General features: G+C 41.0%; 2 protein-coding genes across 4 annotated transcripts; one reads left to right on the top strand and one right to left on the bottom strand.

Moving 5' to 3' along the window:
- Positions 1 to 1,100: 1,100 nt before the first annotated feature.
- On the top strand, positions 1,101 to 15,978 carry LOC110488137 (collagen alpha-1(XXVIII) chain). 2 transcript variants are annotated; one of them, XM_036971060.1, is made up of 12 exons: positions 1,101 to 4,286; positions 4,453 to 5,244; positions 5,346 to 5,417; positions 5,532 to 5,598; positions 12,295 to 12,360; positions 13,112 to 13,157; positions 13,569 to 13,637; positions 13,829 to 13,892; positions 13,986 to 14,021; positions 14,124 to 14,160; positions 14,474 to 14,700; positions 14,937 to 15,978. In XM_036971060.1, exons 7-12 carry the CDS (start codon positions 13,618 to 13,620, stop codon positions 15,024 to 15,026), a joined length of 474 nt encoding a protein of 157 aa, XP_036826955.1. In that variant the 5' UTR covers positions 1,101 to 4,286; positions 4,453 to 5,244; positions 5,346 to 5,417; positions 5,532 to 5,598; positions 12,295 to 12,360; positions 13,112 to 13,157; positions 13,569 to 13,617; the 3' UTR covers positions 15,027 to 15,978. The 2 variants fall into 2 exon arrangements, with proteins under 2 accessions (XP_036826955.1, XP_036826954.1); XM_036971059.1 differs by lacking the exons at positions 1,101 to 4,286; positions 4,453 to 5,244; positions 5,346 to 5,417; positions 5,532 to 5,598; positions 12,295 to 12,360 and having other exon boundaries at positions 12,766 to 13,157.
- Positions 15,979 to 16,067: 89 nt separating this feature from the next.
- On the bottom strand, positions 16,068 to 22,086 carry LOC110488134 (glycoprotein-N-acetylgalactosamine 3-beta-galactosyltransferase 1-like). Of its 2 annotated transcripts, XM_021560170.2 has the most exons (4): positions 21,747 to 22,086; positions 21,254 to 21,446; positions 17,958 to 18,622; positions 16,071 to 16,725 (listed from the first exon to the last, which is right to left on the bottom strand). In XM_021560170.2, the coding sequence occupies exons 2-4, from the start codon at positions 21,420 to 21,422 to the stop codon at positions 16,549 to 16,551; spliced, it is 1,011 nt and encodes a 336-aa protein (XP_021415845.2). In that variant the 5' UTR covers positions 21,423 to 21,446; positions 21,747 to 22,086; the 3' UTR covers positions 16,071 to 16,548. The 2 variants fall into 2 exon arrangements, with proteins under 2 accessions (XP_036826953.1, XP_021415845.2); XM_036971058.1 differs by lacking the exons at positions 21,254 to 21,446; positions 21,747 to 22,086 and adding an exon at positions 19,687 to 19,932 and having other exon boundaries at positions 16,068 to 16,725.
- Between the last annotated feature and the right edge of the window lie 266 nt (positions 22,087 to 22,352).

Below are 22,352 nucleotides of genomic sequence, written 5' to 3' on the forward strand. Positions count from 1 at the left end.
ACCTGCTTGCTCTCACATTTGTCACGAAAGGACTTGTGAACGCGATGTTTCGCTTGAAACCTGAATGTTGTGAGTTCGAGCCAGCAATCACAGATTAGTATAGCTAGCTTTAGTTAACATTCACCTTGTCATACAATCAGCCACCAAGTTGTCTTTGAAGGAAAGTCAAGTAGCTAACCGTCATACATAGTTGGCTAGCGATCTTACTAGATTTATTTGTTTTTGCGTGTTTCTCTTGCCAACAACTTCATGGCGAATCCTTCCCATGTATCAAGAGTTTTCTCTTTGTATAAGAGGATTCTACTGTTGCACCGGTTCCTGCCCATTGATTTGAGAGCGCTGGGAGACCAGTATGTCAAAGATGAATTCAGAAGGAACAAAACGGCGGCGCCCGAGGAGGTCACTATCTTCATGAGGGAATGGGGGGTAAGTTGGCAACACTACAGAACACATTGCATGTGCACGGTCAATACATATACATGTGTAGCTAATAAATGAAATTGATAAGCACGTACTTATACTTATGGCCATGTTAGTTATTGCCTTGAATAGAGGATATTTGAGGGGACAGGAGATTTAACAAATATCGTTGGTCCCTTTTTTCTAGAAGAACATGTGCCGTTTAATCCCTCGCCGCACGATGGCGGTGTTTACCATAATTCCAGAGCCTAGACAATATCTCTGCATCTCTGATTCAAGATTTTAGCACAGCACGCAATGAACATATGTTATTGATCATCAGTATTGTAGTACATGCAGCGTATCTATTAAGCCCACGTAGCCATTAAGCCCACGTGAATCTTTGGGTTCAACCCATTTATCTGGTTGTCATATCCATGACCGTTTTTATTTTAAGCCATTCAGATATTTTATTATTAGGTCATTGACAGCTGTGTAAGTACCCACTAGTGACCACTTTCAAAGCTGTAAAAAAACGTTGGTGTTGAGGGTCACCACCCCAGATAAACACATTTTTCAGATATGTTTTGTATCTTCTCAGATCATACTTTATGTACAATTAAAATATTCATGTGCATATATATGCACAGGATAGCACATGTCATGGGCATTAATGACTATTTCTTACCAATTGGAAATATTTTTCATGGTAGTTATTGAGCCTGTATGTCACAGTCACACAATAGCAGCATCATTTGGTTAACTTCTACAATATAATAGATTTCAGGCATTCACAGCTTACATTTTGAAATGCATTTAGTCTTATTTTACTGTTAAATGAACCTTGTATTGTTATACATTTTCGTCAGTTTGTAATTTTTCTCAGGTGAGCTTAAAGCGGTGGTCACCAAGCTTTTCTGAGTCAAAATGCAAGCCGAGATCTACCGCTCACATGTATTGTTGTTCAGACCATTTAAAAACATGATACTGATGGTCAGTCACAGGGTCCACCTCTCAACGTCCCTCCGCTCTCCCTTTCCTCCACTGACACTGTCTTCCAGCTGATGGCGAAACTCGAGTCGCCTCATGCACAAATTCATGATACACTTTCCTACTCCTTCATTACAGTTGGTAGGTAGGAAGAAGTAGGAAGTAGGAAGAATGCACATTTTATGGCTTATAAAAGTGTTGAATAAAAAGTGTTGACAGTGCTGAATAAGTACTTAAACATAAACTCACTTTTATAAACAGTCTCTGACAGTTTCTCTCTAGTCATGGTTTTAAATGTTTTGAAATCTCACAGTATCAACTTTGCTGTACCTTTCTTTTACGCCTGCTATGTTAATGCGGACACAGTAATCTTAGCCATCCGATTAGCCAGCGGTCGGCATTTAGTGCACTTGATTTGTACCTTCAGACACATGAAATCTAGATCGACCGGTACCACTGGCTTAAAGGGTGCAGTAGCACAAAATGTAAACGGCAATAAAGAAATGTTGTTCTATATCATCAACACTAGCGTTGCATAATATTGTAGTCTATAGCAGCGGTCCCAAACCACCGGGCCGCGGACATTCGCTACCGTGCCACACGGAAAGGATAAATATTATTATTTTTCTTTATTTTTTTGGGTAAAATAATAATTCTATACAATTATAGGCTATTTGTGCAGTAATTACATTGAACTTGGTGCAGTCTGTTGGTCTCTTTCTCACCACTCTAATATCTCTGTCAGGCCCACAACAGTTTACAGACTTTGAACTTGAGTAATACGTGCGCAGCGAGTTCATCACGGTCTGCGTGAGCTGTGTTGCCCGACAACTTTGTACTATGTTAGCTGACATGAATAAAAACAAACAAACATAGCTGGAGAGCTTCTTCAGAAGGTGTAAGGGAGATAAAAGGCCCAACGACGTTGTTGGTAATGCAGACAGCGGTGTCCGAGACTGCAAATTTTTTTTTGCCTCATTCAATAGAAAATATGATGTTCTACCTAAAATATGGCTTTATTGTGTCAGGTGACTTGCATGTTCCAAGCCCCCTGTGCGTAGTATGTGGAGATAGGCTATCTAACGAGGCAATGAAGCCCTCAAATCTGCTTTGGCACATCTAAACCAAGCACCCTACACTTAAAGACAAACCTGTTAAATTCTTTGAGCGAAGAAAACGTGAACATGAAGGACAGAAGTAAGTCTTGAAAGCCACCACATCAACAAACGTGGCTGCACTGAGAGCGTCATACTTAGTGGCTAGCCGTATTGCTAAAGGCCAAGAAGCCTTTCACTATTGGCGAGGAGTTAATAATCGATCAAATTGTAGACGGGGCAATCTGTATTCAATACAGCAAGTAAACAAACCATGCTCCTTTTTACGTCTTGCGCAACTCTCAATAGTGTAACGTTGTTCCAGGATGTTCTTATTCTTCGTTGCACAAATAAATAACCTCAACCAAATTCCAAAGACTGGTGACATCCAGTGGAAGTGGTAGGAACTGAAAAATGGTTCCTATCAAATATCCCTTGGCAAAGACAACTGAGGGAGCAGTCAGAGGCAAAAAAAAGTTAGTCCTCAGGGTTTTGCCTGCTACATAAGTTCTGTTATACTCACAGACATGATTAAAATAGTTTTAGAAACTTCAGAGTGTTTCCTATCCACATCTACTAATAATATGCATATCTTATATTCCTGGCATGAGTAGCAGGAAGTTGAAATTGGGCGCGCTATTTATCCAAAAGTGAAAATGCTGCCCCCTATACCTTAAAATGTTATATATACCTTAAACTATCCTGTTAGTTGTTATTCGTACAAGCCATCCGTCCTACCTAACAACACCCATTTAGTATCCCGGCTTAATAACTCGGGCAAACGGACCTCTGTTATTAAGTTTAGTTTATTTCTGGTAGCGCACCTGACCGTAGGTCTTCGCTGACCTATTCCTACTGTGTATACAAAACCCTGTGTATATTGGTCATACAAAACCTTGTTAATCTGTTTGGAGTAATGAAGCTCCTATAATTGATCAATTAAAAAAAAATGTAGAACATTAATTCAAAGATAACTTTCATCGTTCCCCCCAAATTCGAGAATAAAGGCTACTGACCTTGTCACTGACTGGGAAAAGCAATGTTCGTTGGATCTAGTCACCGTCCCTATCGGTCTGGGGTGTATAGAGCCTCAATGTCAGGGGACAGGACTTTGTTATACGGGACGTCCGTGCACGGTTCTCGGCTTATTACCTTCAGATGACAGGGACAGGTATTTAGATCCGGCTCGAAGGACCAATTGTTAAAGGAATTAGATTCCTATATGATTATCAACCAATTCAGTTAAAACACTCTGCCCATTTATAAGAATTTGTAAGATACTTATTTGCATAAAATAGACAGAGACCTGTCTCAAATTCAATCAAAAGCGTTTATTCTCGAGAGTACTGATCATGGTACAATTTACAACAGGTTATAAACTAAAAATGATGTCATAGGTTTTAAGCTATCCTTCCTCCACTCCGATACAATGGCAGTATAGTTCACAAGCCTTCCCACATCGTCCACCACCTGTTAAATAATTTACTACTAGCCCAGGGTCTCTCCTCTCCCTGTGTAGAGATAAGATGTCCCGTAAGGAACACAGCATTCCAGCCAGTCTGACGATAGCTCCATTCGTTTCTAACAAGGAACAGACAGTCCTTCTAATTCTGGACGAAAACTACACACATTCAGTATTATGATTATAATAAGATTCATACATCCATACAGTAACATAGTAGTATTCTGTTTAGTCATTGGAGTCACCTGGGCTCAAAGTATTTAAGATCCAGACTGGCCGTGATTGGGAGTCCCATAGGCCTAACACAAGGGTTCCCAGGAGAGGATCTACCAGGGCCTAAGGTGAGACACCATCACTAGCTGTTCCACCCACTGATTAGTCTAGCTTGGATATGTACTGTATGTGTACGCTATGCTGTATGTGAGATATGACATGTACTGGAGTATTCTCATACTCATACAGTGAAGTATGTACCTAGATAATGTCTCAGTGTCTTATGTGTTTCAGGATGACATGGGTTCAAGGTTCAAAGGTGACAAGGTATGTTGACCCTAACCCTGACCTTAACCTAAACCACCTCAAGATGTGAGGTATTGAAGTGCTGTGTGTCTATGGTGATGATGGTCATGAAAACATGGAGTACAGTAGGGCAAGAGTTCTCAAAGTGGGGTAAGTTCTCAAAGTGGGGTAAGTCCGTCGACAGAATTGTCTCTCTGCCCCAAGTCTAAATTTGTAGAATAGCAGGAAATGTGCTTTACAATGTGAAAATGGTCTCTCTGATGCCTTTTAAATGTTCAGTCCCGGGGACTGAGACTTGATAAGTCCGGCCATGCACTGCAGAAGTCATAGTAAAACCTCTTGAATGCCATTTTTATCACACTGTAGTAGGAGTTGTGTTCTGATATTATGACAGGGTCCTTGATGAGATTGCTATCATAAATGGGGTCCCGACGCAAAAAATGTTTGGGAACCCCTGCACTAAGGGATTACCTCTTATCCCCTGATCCTCTAACTTCTGACCTCCAGGGAAACACAAGAGCCCCAGGGTTCCCAGGATTGATGGGTTTTCCTGACCGCGGCAGCTTTCCAATCTTTGGGGTTTTCAGATGATACGAAAGAGAGGTTGAACAGGCTAGTAATAGGGGTTGCAACAATTGTGGCGGATAATTTTTGAAAGAGAGGGTCCAGGTCCTCTAATCAGGGACTGATTCAGTTGTCTTCTCTACAGGGTGACCAGGGCTTCCCAGGGCAGCACGGAACACACAGGGAGAGAGAGAAGTCGTGGAGCCAGGGCCAAAGGTGAGTGGATGGCAAAGGTCTCCAATGCAGCATACAATATACAGCTGAGATGAGCAGGTGTTGAATGTGGAGGTGTGTGTCTGATCTGTGGTCGTTTCCAGGGTGAACCAGGACCTGACGGATCCTCTGGGATACCTGGTATACTTGGGGAAGATGGAGGGGTCGAACCTAAGGTACGCAAGGTGTCAAAGTTAATTTAGAGGTCAAAGTTCATTAGGCCCCAGACATTTGAAATAGTTATTACATAACTTGTTTATTGTCTGCATTTTCTTTGTGTCTTGAAACAGGGTGAGATTGGTTTGCCGGGACTGCGAGGGACAGAGGGTGCCTGGGAAAGGAATTCCTGGAGAAAAGGTAGAGTTCTATTTTTGAAGGTTTGGGATCTAGAATGTTTACCCAGACAACCCCCCACAGTCCTATAGAAACCTTTGGTAGTTCTGGCCTACCTGCATACACCTACATTAAACACAGCATTGTCTGCTTCCAGTATAAGAGTCATACTGATTAACTCAAACTTAAGCAATACAAGAGAGGATATCCTGAATAGTCTACCTTTGAAGTACAGGATGGACAAATATTGTGCTGGGCCTTACACAACTTAATTGAGTGAGTTTACCAGTCACCCTCTCCCGGGTGACAAAATATTGAACATGCCTTATACGTCAGGCGTGCTGAATAAACATTTCCTGAACACAAAGTCAATATATATCTACTACAACTAGACTCCCTGACTGTTGCTATACCTTCAAAAGGCAATTCCAAGCAATATTATGCGTCATAATGAAATATGATAAGTTATGAATGGCACCTGTATTGATAACAGAAGCTTAAACACAGTAGTAGGCTTTCAGAGAATCCAGACAGGGTTGGGTGTCCCAAATAGCATCTTATACCCTTAAAGTGTGGTCCACTGCACTCTCGTGGAACTGGGTCCTTTCTATGACTTCTGCAGTGAATCTTTTGACAATGACGACCAAAGTGGTCAAGAATTTGTCCAGGTCCTAGTTATAGGCTGGCTACCTGAGCAGGTAATATGGGAAATGTTAGGGTTAACTGCTGGTTGGTCACAACTGCTGTGGAGAATTATAGACTGGAGTCCCCTTTTATAGGCCCGCGGACCAATTTCCCCCCCCAAAAACTCAGAGTCTCAACTTACTGTTGATAGTTAGAATAATAGAATACACAAGGTGCAATTTGGAAATTTGGTTGTGCGTCACCAGTCACTCAATTAGCCCATGTCATAAGGTTGGTAAGTTAGTGTAGTGGCCAGCTATCTAAACTTGTAGTAAGCATGGTCGAATTACCGACCGGGGTGGGGCCCATTGATCATCAGCTATCATGTTAAAAACTGCAAACATTTGCCTTCAACCCATGGCAAAATGTGCAGAATTGCAGTAAATTAGCTTTAAAACTGATTTTTTCCACCTTCGCTATTACGAGGTGGCCGCTAAAATGTTTTACTCGCAAGTTGGAGGGGTATGGATGTGGGTACACAGACCCACGAGCCACTGGGGCCCCTTATGATGAGTTCAGATTTTTAGTGGCCCCCACCCCCATCAAAGTTGCCCATCCCTGCTGTAGATGTTAGAGAACGTTAGGGTTTAAGGCGGGTCATCTTTAATAGAGGAGGCATTAGGATTTATGCCTGGGTTTGGTTTTAAGTGTTTTTTGAAGGGAATTCTAGGGGCTAAGTTTAGGGTTCGATTATATGGCTGTTATGAGTGTCATCTGAGGTTCTTAGTCAAGTTACATGTGTGGAAGGCCACTTGGAATTCTTCAACTTTTTCAGTCTGGGTGGTTTTCGGACTTGAGATCTTCACACAACATTTTTAAGAAAGTCTCCCATTGACATCAAGGAAGTGTGAGTTGTGCCTATCTACATTTTCAATCAGGCCTTCTATGCAAACGCCTGCCCAATATTCCAAATATGTGCACTGTTTCCGCCAGGGTTCCCAGAAGCATTGACAAGAAGCCAGCAAACACTGTTTTCCTTCACTGCATTTTACAGCCTGGTATCATAGACTAGACATAACACTTATCTCCCTCACTAGCTTTAAGCACCAACTGTCAGAGCAGCTCACAGATTACTGCACCTGTACATAGCCCACCTATAATTTAGCCCAAACAACTACCTCTTTCCCTACTGTATTTCATTTATTTATTTATTTTGCTCCTTTGCACCCCATTATTTTTATTTCTACTTTGCACATTCTTCCTTTGCAAATCTACCATTCCAGTGTTTTACTTGCTATATTGTATTTACTTTTCCACCATGGCCTTTTTTTGCCTTTACCTCCCTTATCTCACCTCATTTGCTCACATCGTATATAGACCTGTTTATACTGTATTATTGACTGTATGTTTGTTTTACTCCATGTGTAACTCTGTGTCGTTGTATGTGTCGAACTGCTTTGCTTTATCTTGGCCAGGTCGCAATTGTAAATGAGAACTTGTTCTCAACTTGCCTACCTGGTTAAATAAAGGTGAAATAAAAATAAATACAAATAAATAACCAGTGGTGATTTTAGCATGGAAATCTTGGTTGGGGAAAAATCTATGTTGGGATGCATGCCAGCAAAGCCACTACGCAATACAACACAAAAAAATACATTAATTGCACGATAACGGTGACGAACGGTGCCCACAAACTGTTAGTTTGGTCCCAACAGCATTGATTACCAACAACTACGAGACAGCCTACAGGGAGGAGGTGAGGGCTCTGGGAGTGTGGGGCCAGTAAAATAACCTCTCGCTCAACGTCAACAAAATGAAGGAGATGATCGTGGACTTCAGGAAAACGCAGAGGGAGCACCCCCCTATCCACATCGAAAGGACAGCAGTGGAGAAGGTGGAAAGTTTTAAGTTCCTCAGCGTACACATCACTGACAAACTGAAATGCTCCACCCACACAGACAATATGGTGAATAAGGCGCAACAGTGCCACTTCAACCTCAGGAGGCTGAAGAAATGTGGCTTGTCACCTAAAACCTTCACAAACTTTTACAGATGCACAAATGAGAGCATCCTGTCGGAATGTATTACCGCCTGGTATGGCAACTGTACCGCCCACAACCGCAGACCTCTCCAGAGGGTGGTTCGGTCTGCGCAACGCATCACCGGGGGCAAACTACCTGCCCTCCTTTGACACCTACAGCACCCGATGTCACAGGAAGGCCAAAAGGATCATCAAGGACAGCAACCACCCGAGCCACTGCCTGTTCACCCCGGGGACAGAGAGACTAACAGCTTCTATCTCAAGGCCGTCAGACTGTTAAATAGCCATCACTAGCACAGAGAGGCTGCTGCCTATATACACAGACTTGAAATCATTGACCTCTTTAATAAATGGAAAACTAGTCACTTTAGTAATGTCACTTTAATAATGTTTACATTTCTTGCATTACTCCTCGTGTACAGTATATACTGCATTCTATACTATTCTACTGTATCTTAGGCTATGCCGCTCTGAGATTGCTCGTCCACGTATTTATATATTCTGAATTCCATTCCTCTACTTAGATTTGTTTGTATTGGGTATATGTTGTGAAATTGATAGATATTACTTGTTAGATATTGCTGCACTTTCGGAACTAGAAGCACAAGCATTTCGCTACACCAGCAATAACATCTGCTAAACACGTGTATGTGACCAATAAAATTTGATTTGATTTGAGCAGTCCCAACACCTTACCACTGCTACACCTGGCTATCAGCGGAGCCTTGTCTGGCAGCAAAATAGTTCATTCAGCCTTATTTACTGCCTTTAAAAGAAACGTAGCTGATGCGGCTGACTTGCTTAAAGAAATGTGGTTTCTACTGACAATTGAGATGTAAAAACTATGGCACAAGAGGACGACAAGCGGATAAGAGGCAATCCGTAATTTCGATTAAGACATTAATGAGCGAGCTGCGACGGATGTAGTCAATATAACTATTTGTTCAGCACTTTTGAAATGGACAGCAACAGAATTGAGAACATGGGCCGTTCTTACAGTGTTCTCCCTGTACTCCAAGTTAGAACAGTCGGATAAATAAAGGGGGCATATAAGCAAACAATGAAAGCTCTTACAATATTTGATGATTGCATTTCTCAAAACAGGTTATAGGCTACATGTGCACCACCAAGTCAGAACAGTAGACAAAATTAAGAGGGGTAAATAGACCAAATTATTAAGGTGAAGCACATGGGCTAATAACAGCTTACTACACAACATACACTTTGTCTTACTTTCTTAGCTACAGTATACATATCATTTTCTGGACTCACATTGTTGTACTCACTTGAACCGGAAGGTGGCGCAGCGGTCCTACGTGGGAAAATTTTATCATCAAACTTTGTCATCAAAGTCTGGCATTCATTTGGGAAAAAGTTATATTTTGACATTCCCTGGATGACTATTTAATAATTTGATAGCTTGAAATTAGCTTGAGGTTGATGACAGTCTGTGTTAAACTGTGTATCTTTGCACAGCCCTGGAGAGTACGCTGCTGTTTATCTTATCTGTACATGGATTTCTTCACACATTCCATACATCCACTATAAATGTTTCGTCCATGGTAGGCTCAGATCTGTTTCCTTGTTCAGATTACATCATAATGTTACAAAACCAGTTCTCACAACCAGTTCTCCAAGTAACAGACAGTTGTGCTTTGTTGAAAGAGAGTTGGGCCTTGTGCAAAGCCTGCACATTTCCCAATGTTGATGTCAGAGGGATGCACTGAGGACATGGGCTGCTGTCTATCTATGGCTGCATCCCAACTCTCCCAAGGATGTGGAGTGTGTAAGTGCATACTTTGGGATAAGGGTGGAGAATCGGGACACATCCTCTCTATCAGTTACAGTTTGACCAAAGATCAGGTGAACAACAGCACTGCTACACTGATGCTCCAGAGAGGACCTGTATACTCTATTTCTCTATTGTGTTCTTTATGTAGTCTGTGAACTACCCCCTGTACTGTACAAATATTCAACCTCTTTATATTTTTTATATTTTCACACACCCTTGTTTTTACTCATTGTGTTGCTTCAAATAATGGTCCATTAAAAGACACCTTAACTTCCAAACCAAAAACACTGAACAGATTCTCACAGGTCAGGAGTTTCATGACATAAAATTATCTGTTGTGTACTGAACTTAGCTAAAGATTACATTTGGACTAACAATCTGAATTTAATATTTCACTAGACCTCCAGAAATCTGGAGAACACATTAAGTACATACTTCTATTTGAATTTTAATAAAATATTATGTTATCCTCTGTTTTACTGTAAGTTGTAAAAAATATACACTTGACTGAAGAAAATATATATTTTTACATTATACCTTTACAAAATTAAAAAAGGAAATGTGAAACTATCAACAGAAAGAACTCAACTTAGTACAACTGTCTCCCCCTGTCACAAAAAAACTATATTACTCTATTGTTCATGTATTTGTTGTCTATGTAAATAATGTATAGCTTCAAAATATGTTTAAAACTACAATGTCAGTGAATTTGAGAGTGGTTCCATTTCCTCAGTCTCATTGCTCAGCTTACCAAAGAGAGTGGCAATGTCAGGCTGTTGTTTCGGCATTTAAACATGACACAGTAATAAGTTCTTTCTTCAGTGCAGTAGTCCGTCTGTGATATATCTGTGTTAAGCAGAGACAGGTGTGGTGGTGTTACTCTCAATTTCAGCTGCTACAGCATCAGGGTTGTACCTGTACTTGTATCCATAGGGCCGTAGATGATAGGTGAAGTATTCCAGCGTGTACATCTCTAAAGGGTAGATGTAGTGAAATGATACGATGTGATCTGAACAACATTCTGGGCCCTGGGGGAAAGAAGAACGACAGTCTGATTAGTATATTAATAGTCGTTTAGGTCAGGGGTTCTTCAACGTTTTCAGCCTGGGACCCAAATGAGAAATTCTGTGTTTTCCTGGGACCCAAGCATAGAAAAATATGCAACTATATATAAATATCAGTACATTTCATTGCACTTATGCCTAAAACAAATTCAATATAGACAAAAACAAATAACAATTAAATATCCATATAAATATATATTAATGTTAATTTTCCCCCATTAAAAACACTCTTACATATCTGTCTAGGTTGGAACTGTTGCTGTTAAAATACAAGAAATAATTTTCATTCTGAACTGGAATAAACGGATTGATCACATCCATGAGCTGTGGATGTTTGGTCAGGACGTGTCGTTTTATTAATTTGTTCGTCATGAGAGACTCATTACTAAGCACTTCCACACGCAAAACACATTGTGGGGGCTCCTCGTTATAAGTTTGTATGAAAGAGAGAGAAACTCATCGCTGTATATGTGTTTCATGACAATTGAGCTCAGTCAGAACTTGTGGCTAGCATCAATCCATTTGATAACAGCGGTGAGTGATGACGATTGGGAATGACAAGTCCACACCGCATCTTTTTTATTCTGTTTTTTATTAACAAATCAATACAGGAAGTACATGTGGGAACACAAGTATATATAAATAATATACAATGGACAATTGGGCTAGGCGGTACAATATCACATTACAGAAGGACCTTAAGGGACATACATACACTCATTATTCTAACAGCTTTTTTGTTAGTAGAGTATTTAATTGTCTTAAAATAGAGTTCAATTTCTTTTTGTGAGGTAAGAAAATGTGTTTATTTGTTTGTGAATTTACTTTTGTGAATATGAAATTTGGCCAAAAGAATAATGAAATGAATTACATAAAAATGTTTCAGCTTACTTCTATCATAGATAAAGAATCCAAGCAGTACATCTCTCCGCAATAGTGTAAGATCATCATAAATGTGTTCAATTATAAATCTACTAATGTCTTGCCACAGTTTTCTTGCATGAATACAATGCCAAAAAAGATGCAACACTGTTTCTGGGTGGTCATTACAAAAGGAGAAATTTGAGTTGATGCTTTCCTTAAACTTCTTCATATAATGGTTGACAGGATAATATTTATGAATAATTTTAAAGGAAACTTCCTTCATTTTGTTAACAAGTAGGTATGTGTGTGGCAACATCCAAACTTTTTTCCAACAGATATTATCAATAAATCCATTCCAATAAGGCATGACATAAGGACATACAACATCCTGCTGAAACAAGGTTCGTATCGCTCTGTTGTTGAATGGACCAAAAGAGAAACAAATCTTTCCTACTGATGAGTCAACAGGGTCAATAGAAGGTAGGCTCTGAGGGCCAGGTCTTGACATGTTCCTGAATAACATAGCAACACCTGAGGGAATGGCATCTAAAACAATTGCAAAATCTTTAGGTGTTACAGGGACCTTGTAAAGTGATAAGAATTCTTTATAACTGAGTAAAAGACCCTCTGCATTTACCAGTTGGCTCACCAATAGGATATTATTTCAGAAGCAATATTCTAAAAACAAAGAAGTATTTTTATACAATATATCCCGATTATTCCATATATAATATCTGTGTAGAGAAAAATTATGCTTATAAATTAAGGACCATGATAAGAAAACCTGCCGATGAAAAGCAGAACATTTCGTGGTCGTTAGTCTTGTCCCATCGCTGCAACTCCCATAAGAACTTGGGAGAGGCGAAGGTCGAGAGCCGTGCGAACTCCGAAACACGACCCAGCCAAGCCGCAACCCTTCCCTAGCCCCTACCCCTGGCTCCTACGCCTAGCTCCTAGCTCCTACCTCTAGCGCCCACCCCTAGCTCCTACACCCTGGCATAGACCCTTCATTTGTTGTAGATCTGTTTGCAGACACATATTGTCAACATCTCTTGTTTCTTTTCAATACCAGTGCCCCTTTAAAAAAGGTCAAATTATTTTCTTTTTGAAAATTGTCATGTGGAACTGAACTAATGTTTGTGTTTTTTGCAGGGTTCTGTGGGCCAGCCAGGTCCACCAGGTATCCCAGGAGCCCAAGGTAGGGGCATATTATCATACTGGACTGGCATGGTGGGGTGTGCGATAATGATCATCATTTTATTTTACCTTTATGTAACTAGGCAAGTTAGTTAAGAACAAATTCTTATTTACAATGACGGCCTAGGAACAGTGGGTTAATTGCCTTGTTCAGGGGTAGAACGACAGATTTTTACCTTGTCAGCTCAGGGATGTCAAACTAGCAACCTTTCGGTTACTGGTCCAACGCTCTAACCACTAGGCTACCTGCCGCCCCAGTTATCTGTATGTTCAGAGGGAAATTGGTTTTGGTACTATCACACTGACGTGGCACAATATTCTGTGTGCCACTGTATACAGTGTTGTGAGCTGTTATAACAGTAGCCGTGATTAACCATGCTAATCATTAGTCTGGTCTTCTTGTGACCTTCAGGGGGAGCCTGGGTTCCAGGAGCCAATGGGCCCTCGGGGGCCTCCAGGGGATGGCTTTCCAGGAGAAAAGGTACAAACTTAGCCAACATGTTTTATCCCTGCGGGAATTGAACCAACAACCTGAGCCACACAGGACTGTAACTGCCAAACAAACACACACAGACCGGTTCAATGACGACATGGACACACACAACCATTTGCTGTTCACTATAAATGTTCTTGTTGATGTGCTTAACATTACTGTCATATTACTGTACACAGGGGGATTGGTGGAGACTGTGGGTGGAAGGGAGAATTTGGAGAGCCAGGGTCTGTAGGACACATGGTATGATAGTCTTCTGGTCCCATCATGGTTATAAAATAACTTATTTCATGGTTCATTTATATGTTGATTGCTAACCTGTGTCCAAACTTGCAGGGGAAATCTGGTGAGAAGGGGGAACCTGGCCTGACAGTGAGTAGAGCACAAAATGCATACTGTTTCATAATGGCACCTTTGTTAAGTCTCTCAACCATATTTTTATATCTTAATAACGTTTTCTTCTTCCTCCCACAGAGAGAGGATGTCATCAAAATGATCAGGGACATTTGTGGTGAGTTAAAACAGCTCATTGACTGTGAATGGATGTGTACAGAACATAAACACTATTGACTTACAGTTAGCTGACGGATCTTCCTTCTAAGGAACTGTGCCAAGAGCTCCCTGGAAAACAGTGGCAATTGTTACTATTGCTGGACTATCCTTTTCTAAATAGATCAAAATGAATATATTAAATGTTCTTCTGTTTGCTCTTTGGGTTCTAGGCCAGGTTACTGTAAAACACTTTGTGACAACTGTTGATGTAAAAATGACTTTTAAAATACACTTGATTGATCGATAAAGACACTCTTTCTGTTTGTTCTCAGGCTGTGGTCTGAAGTGCAGAGAGAGTCCTCTAGAGCTGGCGTTTGTGATTGACAGCTCAGAGAGCGTTGGACCGGAGAACTTTGAGGTGGTCAAGGACTTTGTGAACGCTCTGATTGACCGTGTGTCTGTGAACTGTGAGGCCAGCAGGATCAGTGTGATCCTCTACAGTCATTTGGACATGGTGGTGGTCAATGTGAAGCAGCAGTCCAGCCAGAACGATGTTAAGGTCAGTAGTATTGAAGCAGATGAGTACCTGTTGCAGACTGGGTTCAAATCCAGCGTTTCCTGCATGCCACAACTGTGTTAGCCTTCTGAGCTAATGTCTAGACATTCTTGAAGCAGACCTGTGTTCATTCTGCTGTATCCTTTTTCTGTCTGATGTTAATTACACTCACACATTCATCCACTGGTATGTCTGTCTGTCTGTCTGTCTGTGTTATTTCTCTGACTGCTGTGAGGAAGATGCTATACCTGGGCGAGGGCACCTTTATGGGTAGTGCCATCTTGAGAGCCAACCAGCTGTTCCAGGCCTGTTTGTCATCAGAGTGGTAAATAAGAAAGACCCGCTGTACGCAGAATTCCAGGCTGACATGATTGCTATCACCTCTGGCCCAGATGAGGAGCATGTGTACCTGATTGACGACTTCATGAGGCTGCCCACTATGTGGTTCTAGATCAAGTTCAAGACTCTAGATCAAGTTCAAGACTAGATGCTAGACTGCCTAGTATATGGTTCTAGTTGAGTTTTATTTACACTGACACTCATAGCAGTCAATACAACATGGAATCCATGCAAATAACATAGGCCTAAATACATTGATAAAATAACTACCAGAACTTAATAGCTTGAAATTAGCTTGAGGTTGATGACAGTCTGTGTTAAACTGTGTATCTTGGCACAGCCCTGGAGAGTACGCTGCTGTTTATCTTATCTGTACATGGATTTCTTCACACATTCCATACACCCACTATAAATGTTTCGTCCATGGTAGGCTCAGATCTGTTTCCTTGTTCAGATTACATCATAATGTTACAAAACCAGTTCTCACAACCAGTTCTCGCAAGTAACAGACAGTTGTGCTTTGTTGAAAGAGAGTTGGGCCTTGTGCAACGCCTGCACATTTCCCAATGTTGGTGTCAGAGGGATGCACTGAGGACATGGGCTCCTGTCTATCTATGGCTGCATCCCAACTCTCCCAAGGATGTGGAGTGTGTAAGTGCATACTTTGGGATAAGGGTGGAGAATCGGGACACATCCTCTCTATCAGTTACAGTTTGACCAAAGATCAGGTGAACAACAGCACTGCTACACTGATGCTCCAGAGAGGACCTGTATACTCTATTTCTCTATTGTGTTCTTTATGTAGTCTGTGAACTACCCCCTGTACTGTACAAATATTCAACCTCTTTATATTTTTTATATTTTCACACACCCTTGTTTTTACTCATTGTGTTGCTTCAAATAATGGTCCATTAAAAGACACCTTAACTTCCAAACCAAAAACACTGAACAGATTCTCACAGGTCAGGAGTTTCATGACATAAAATTATCTGTTGTGTACTGAACTTAGCTAAAGATTACATTTGGACTAACAATCTGAATTTAATATTTCACTAGACCTCCAGAAATCTGGAGAACACATTAAGTACATACTTCTATTTGAATTTTAATAAAATATTATGTTATCCTCTGTTTTACTGTAAGTTGTAAAAAATATACACTTGACTGAAGAAAATATATATTTTTACATTATACCTTTACAAAATTAAAAAAGGAAATGTGAAATTATCAACAGAAAGAACTCAACTTAGTACAACTGTCTCCCCCTGTCACAAAAAAACTATATTACTCTATTGTTCATGTATTTGTTGTCTATGCAAACAAACAATGTATAGCTTCAAAATATGTTTAAAACTACAATGTCAGTGAATTTGAGAGTGGTTCCATTTCCTCAGTCTCATTGCTCAGCTTACCAAAGAAAGTGGCAATGTCAGGCTGTTGTTTCGACATTTAAACATGACACAGTAATAAGTTCTTTCTTCAGTGCAGTAGTCCGTCTGTGATATCTCTGTATTAAGCAGAGACAGGTGTGGTGGTGTTACTCTCAATTTCAGCTGCTACAGCATCAGGGTTGTACCTGTACTTGTATCCATAGGGCCGTAGATGATAGGTGAAGTATTCCAGCGTGTACATCTCTAAAGGGTAGATGTAGTGAAATGATACGATGTGATCTGAACAACATTCTGGGCCCTGAGGGAAAGAAGAACGACAGTCTGATTAGTATATTAATAGTCGTTTAGGTCAGGGGTTCTTCAACGTTTTCAGCCTGGGACCCAAATGAGAAATTCTGTGTTTTCCTGGGACCCAAGCATAGACAAATATGCAACTATATATAAATATCAGTACATTTCATTGCACTTATGCCTAAAACAAATGCAATATAGACAAAAACAAATAACAATGAAATTAAATATCCATATAAATATATATTAATGTTAATTTTCCCCCATTAAAAACACTCTTACATATCTGTCTAGGTTGGAACTGTTGCTGTTAAAATACAAGAAATCATTTTAATTCTGAACTGGAATAAACGGATTGATCACATCCATGAGCTGTGGATGTTTGGTCAGGACGTGTCGTTTTATTAATTTGTTCGTCATGAGAGACTCATTACTAAGCACTTCCACACGCAAAACACATTGTGGGCGCTCCTCGTTATAAGTTTGTATGAAAGAGAGAGAAACTCATCGCTGTATAAGTGTTTCATGACAATTGAGCTCAGTCAGAACTTGTGGCTAGCATCAATCCATTTGATAACAGCGATTAGTGATTTGGAATGACAAATCCATGGCTAACAGCGCATCATCCGCTGCCTGAACGACAGCGCTGCATCGGGTGGGTCGCGGAGTGATCTTCAAGAAAACTGCAGAAAAAAAGATCCGGTAAAACGGGAAGCAGACGGGCATCTCCCTCTCACACTCGCGCAGCTGCCAAACTGAGCAGGGACCGCTGCTAAGCAGAGAGCGCAGATGCACTTGGCCTAATCAATAATTATACATTTACACTGACACGTCGCGACCATACTTTAAGAAAGGCTGGTTTAGGTAGTATACCAAATGCTGTATTAAGCCTGTATAAAACATTATACAAGTGTTTATATAACAGACATCATCAAGCTGCCTCACGATACAGTAACAAAATATAGGCTCTTGTCTTATGAGCCTTTCCTGCTCGCACAAACCTTGGCTACTTACTTATAATAAGTACAAATCCATGAGTAAATATTTACTGTAGCTACTCAATCATAAAACACTTTGAATGCCAAACCCAAAGCATCTATGACACCTCTCAATATACATTACACATGATTGAGGGAGTATCACACCCACACACAGAGCTTGACATATAATTGAATAGAGTGATATGTATGATCATACTTGATGTAAGTGTCCACCTCATTAGGGTTAGGCTATGCTTACCTCTCTTGGTTTGTAGTGGTCGTATAAGAGATACCAGGGCCGTTTTCTGGGGGGCTCTTTGATCAGGTACATGTCTGGTGGGTAGGGATGAAACGTCTGCCTTCCCTTCACATCTCTGGAGTCCCCCGGCTCCACACCCATAGTCTCCATACACTTCCCTAGAGCCATGTCTTCTATGGTGGAGAAGTGGGAACATTTCCCAGTGTCGAATCCCTTGATGAACCTTCTGACGGCTTCTTTACTGAGGACATAGCCGGCTCCACCACTCATGTAACCCTGCTGGACGAACGGGCGGAACCTTCTCCCAAAGTATACAGGCTTCTCGGGGTCCTGTTTAGACAATGTGTGTCGGAGGTTTTCGATGACCATGAATGTGTCATCGTCGGCTTTGAGGACCCAGTCGTAGTCGTTGCGGTGGTGTTGGTAGATGTACTGGAAGGCTCTGATGGTCTTCCAGTAGAGCTGGTCTCGTCCCTCAGTTACATTGAGCCCCACCGTGGGGAATTCTGTCTCCACTGAGCTCATGTAGAGGACTTTGTTGCATCGTTTGCCCCAGGTGGCCCGGATGTGTTTGGTTCTGGACTCCAGGTTCTTAGGCCCAGTCATGATCCAACACAGTACTCGTACATTTTGGGACAGGTTGGCTGCAACACTCCTGTCCTCATCTGAAAGAGATCATTTAAAAATAATGAATAAAAAGTGTGGTCAATTAGCACATGGTGTCCCAAACTTGGTCCTGGGGTGCGTGCTTAGACACCTCCTGTACTCCCTGTTCGCCCACGTCTGCGTGGCCGCGCACAATTTCAACACCATCATTAAGTTTGTTGACGACACAACGGTGGTAGGCCGGATCACCAACGACGATGAGCCAGCCTACAGGGAAGAGGTCAGAGACCTAGCAGTGTGATGCCAAGACAACAACCTCTCCCTCAACATCAGCAAGACAAAGGAGCTGATCGTGGACTACAGGAAACAGAGGACTAAGCACGCACCCATCCACATTGACGGGGCTGTAAGTGGAGCAGGTTGAGAGCTTCAAATTCCTCTATGTCCACATCACTAAGGAATTATCATGGTTCACACACACCAACACAGTCATGAAGAGGGCATGACAACACATCTTCCCCCTCAGGAGGCTAAAAAGATTTGGCATGGGCCCTCAGAACCTCTAAAAGGTATACAGCTGCACCATTGAGAGCATCTTGACTGGCTGCATCACAGCTTGGTATGGCAACTGCTTGGCATCTGACGACAAGGCGCTACAGAAGGTAGTGTGTACAGCCCAGTACATCACTGGGGCCAAGCTCCTTGCCATCCAGGACCTCTGTACCAGGTGGTGTCAGAGGAAGGCCCTAAAGAGTCTAAACTGTTCTCTCTGCTACTGCATGGCATGCTGTACCAATGCACAAAGTATGCAAGCAACAGGACCCTGAACAGCTTCTACCCCCATAAGACTGCTAAATAGTTAGTCCGGGTAGCTATTGGTAAACTACTTAACTATATGCATTGACCCTTTTTGCAACTCTTTTGACCCATCACATACGCTGCTGTTGTCATGAACATGATGGGAGACAGAGAGCTGGTTTCAAGCGCAGGGCACAGCAGGTGTTTATTTGTAAAGGACCACAGGAGGAGGCAGGTAGCTGGGCCCAGGGGAAGGTAGAAGGTCATACACAGGGGGTCCGAAAAGGCAACAATACAGGCAGGGAAAAGGCTAGTAACGTCATACCTATCAGGCAGTAGGTTGATCACAGGAAATCCGATAGGCTTAGGTACAGGCAGGGAATAGGCAAAAGGCATTTTTAGTGAGGCAGGCCAAAACTATCATACATGGGAGGATTAAATTACAGTAAAACCAGCACTCCAACTAGAAGTGTGTCAGAAAACGATCAATACCTCTCAATTATGGGGTGCAAAGAACTGAACTAAATAGTGTGTGATAATGACATGCAGGTGTGTGAACAGGTGATCAGAATTCAGGTGATTGGGATCTGGAGAGTGAGCTGCGTTCAGGGGATCTACGTGTCTATTATCTATCTTGTTGACTAGTCACTTTATCCTTACCTATATGTATATTCTGTACAATGACAATCTAAATTATTCTGTGCTTTCAACTTTGTGGCAACAGTTTGGGAAAGGCCCTTTCCTGTTTCAGCATGACATTGCCCCTGTGAACAAAGCGAGGTCCATACAGAAATTATTTGTCCAGATCAGTATGGAAGAACTTGACTGGCCTGCACAGAGCCCTGACCTCAACTCCATCTAACGCCTATGGGATAAATTGGAACGCAGACTGTGAACCAGTTCTAATCGCCCAATATCAGTTCCTGACCTCACTAATTCTCTTGTGGCTTAATGGAAGCAAGTCTCCACAGCAATATTCCAGCATTTAGCGGTTTCCTTCATCTCTGGCAATCTTTGTAGTGACTGGGTGTATTGATACACCATCCAAAGTGTAATTAATAACTTCTCGATGCTCAAAGGGATATTCAATGTCAGATTTTAGTTTTTACCCATCTACCAATAGGTGGGTTTTCCTTCTTTGATAGGCATTGGAAAACCTCCCAGGCCTTTGTGGTTGAATCTATGTTTGAACTTCACTTCTCGACTGAGGTACCAAAAATCATGTTAAACACATTGCACACAGAGTGAGTCCATTAATTTATTTTGTGACTTCTTAAGCACATTTAAACTTTTCAAGACATTTCAGCTTTTCATTTTTTATACATTTGTAAAAATGCCCAAAAGCATAATTCCACTGTGACATTATGGGGTATTGTGTGTAGGGCAGTGACACAAAATCTCAATTTAATCAATTTTAAATCAGGCTGTAACACAACAAAATGTGGAAAAAGTCAAGGGGTGTGAATACTTTCTGAAGGCACTGTATTTGAATCAGCTGTGTAGTGATAGGGCACCCACGTTTTTTTGTTGGGGGGCCAGGACCGAGTTTGGGAAACTGTACTTTATCCAAAGTATTTGGTTGTCATTGAAACAACTGCATATGGCCTATGCAGGAATCAAACCCCGAACAGTAGTGTTCCCAGCACTGTGCTCTTATCCACTGGCATCTTGGAACCAGAATTATTTCAGGAATCACAGATGTTAGAAGATTCTCTCACACACACAAAAAAAGCTTTCTACTTAGACCTTACATCGTCATAGCAAGTAGAGAAAACCTCAAAACACATTTGTTTACATTACATTCGTTTTTGATGAATAACATTTTACTACAATATTGGGATTAAGAAAGCCACAAATAAAATGCAGTGAATGGATATTCAGAAGTCAATTACCTGAGTGCATGTGTCTTGGAACCCTTTTGTCATTATGAACTCCACTGGAGTTACCCAGTGAGAAAACAGCTGGTTTTGCAGTGCTGGTGTCTGAGTAAACAAAGTATTGAATAGACAGAAATCCTATACACAGCCCAGACACAAAGGGTACCAGTGAAAGAGTGATCATAATTCCCCTCTTTCAGACCAAACCCTGTGAGTGATACAAAAAAATAAGTGAGTTAGGGCAGGTGAACAAACACTTGTTAATTCCAACCTGTCAAAAATAATTTGCAAATATGCTATATACAATATACAACTGACGTTGATTGTGCTATCATGTTCAAGATCCCTTTACAAGTGGGGATGTATTTAAAATAAAGGATTGTAATAATGACTCTCAATCAAAGTTACTGTTACTTTTAAAGTTACAATAACACATTTTGCAACATTTTGATATTTAAATATTTTGATATTATCGTTGGTAATTTTTACTGGAAGAAAACGGGCTTACCTGTTCACGTAAAAATGTTTAACACAAATATTCTCCTCTGATTGTGGATAACGCATAGAAGCATGGATTGACAAGAGTAAGAGCACATAGCGGTGGGAGTGAGTTTTATAGGCAGGTGAACTCATGGTTTATCAGGTACCTCCTATACTCATGCATGGAATGTTACCAAGCAGTTTGTCTGAATTTTGCCATGTCTGATACATCTGATGACGAGACTGCGAGTATGTATGTGCGCTAGTAGGCTATAATTGACACATTTTCAGTCTGTGCATGATCATATCCACTGATACAAATGGTATCCGTATTTGTTGTTTAAATTCGGATATTGAACGAACGGTATACGGATCGTGCTTTCATATATTTATCTGCAATCACGAGAATGTTCTAGGAAACAAAAATCGATTTAGTCAGTGTCGCCCCTATTTTTTTCTCTTTCTCTTTGGGGGAGGGAACTCAAATAAAAATGTCATTTTTTAAAATAAATAACAACTTTGTAACAGTTCTATAACATGTTCATAACCACTCTTCATAATACTTGTCTCAGGTTACGATGGACATTGAGAATCCCCTGACTGATTTGGTTTTTGTCGTTTAGGCTACTGCTTA

Source organism: Oncorhynchus mykiss, chromosome 32 (assembly GCF_013265735.2).
Source record: "Oncorhynchus mykiss isolate Arlee chromosome 32, USDA_OmykA_1.1, whole genome shotgun sequence".
In the NCBI taxonomy this organism is placed as follows: domain Eukaryota; kingdom Metazoa; phylum Chordata; class Actinopteri; order Salmoniformes; family Salmonidae; genus Oncorhynchus; species Oncorhynchus mykiss.

Coding starts and splice junctions, on each gene's coding strand:
- LOC110488137 (XM_036971059.1), top strand. CDS start 13,093: ATGTTTGTGTTTTTTGCAGGGTTCTGTGGGCCAGCCAGGTCCACCAGG. Junction 13,158..13,568: donor AGGTATCCCAGGAGCCCAAG/GTAGGGGCATAT, acceptor TGTGACCTTCAG/GGGGAGCCTGGGTTCCAGGA. Junction 13,893..13,985: donor CAGGGTCTGTAGGACACATG/GTATGATAGTCT, acceptor CCAAACTTGCAG/GGGAAATCTGGTGAGAAGGG.
- LOC110488134 (XM_021560170.2), bottom strand. CDS start 21,422: ATGATCACTCTTTCACTGGTACCCTTTGTGTCTGGGCTGTGTATAGGA. Junction 18,623..21,253: donor TCCAAGACACATGCACTCAG/GTAATTGACTTC, acceptor GATCTCTTTCAG/ATGAGGACAGGAGTGTTGCA. Junction 16,726..17,957: donor ACCACTACAAACCAAGAGAG/GTAAGCATAGCC, acceptor TCTTTCCCTCAG/GGCCCAGAATGTTGTTCAGA.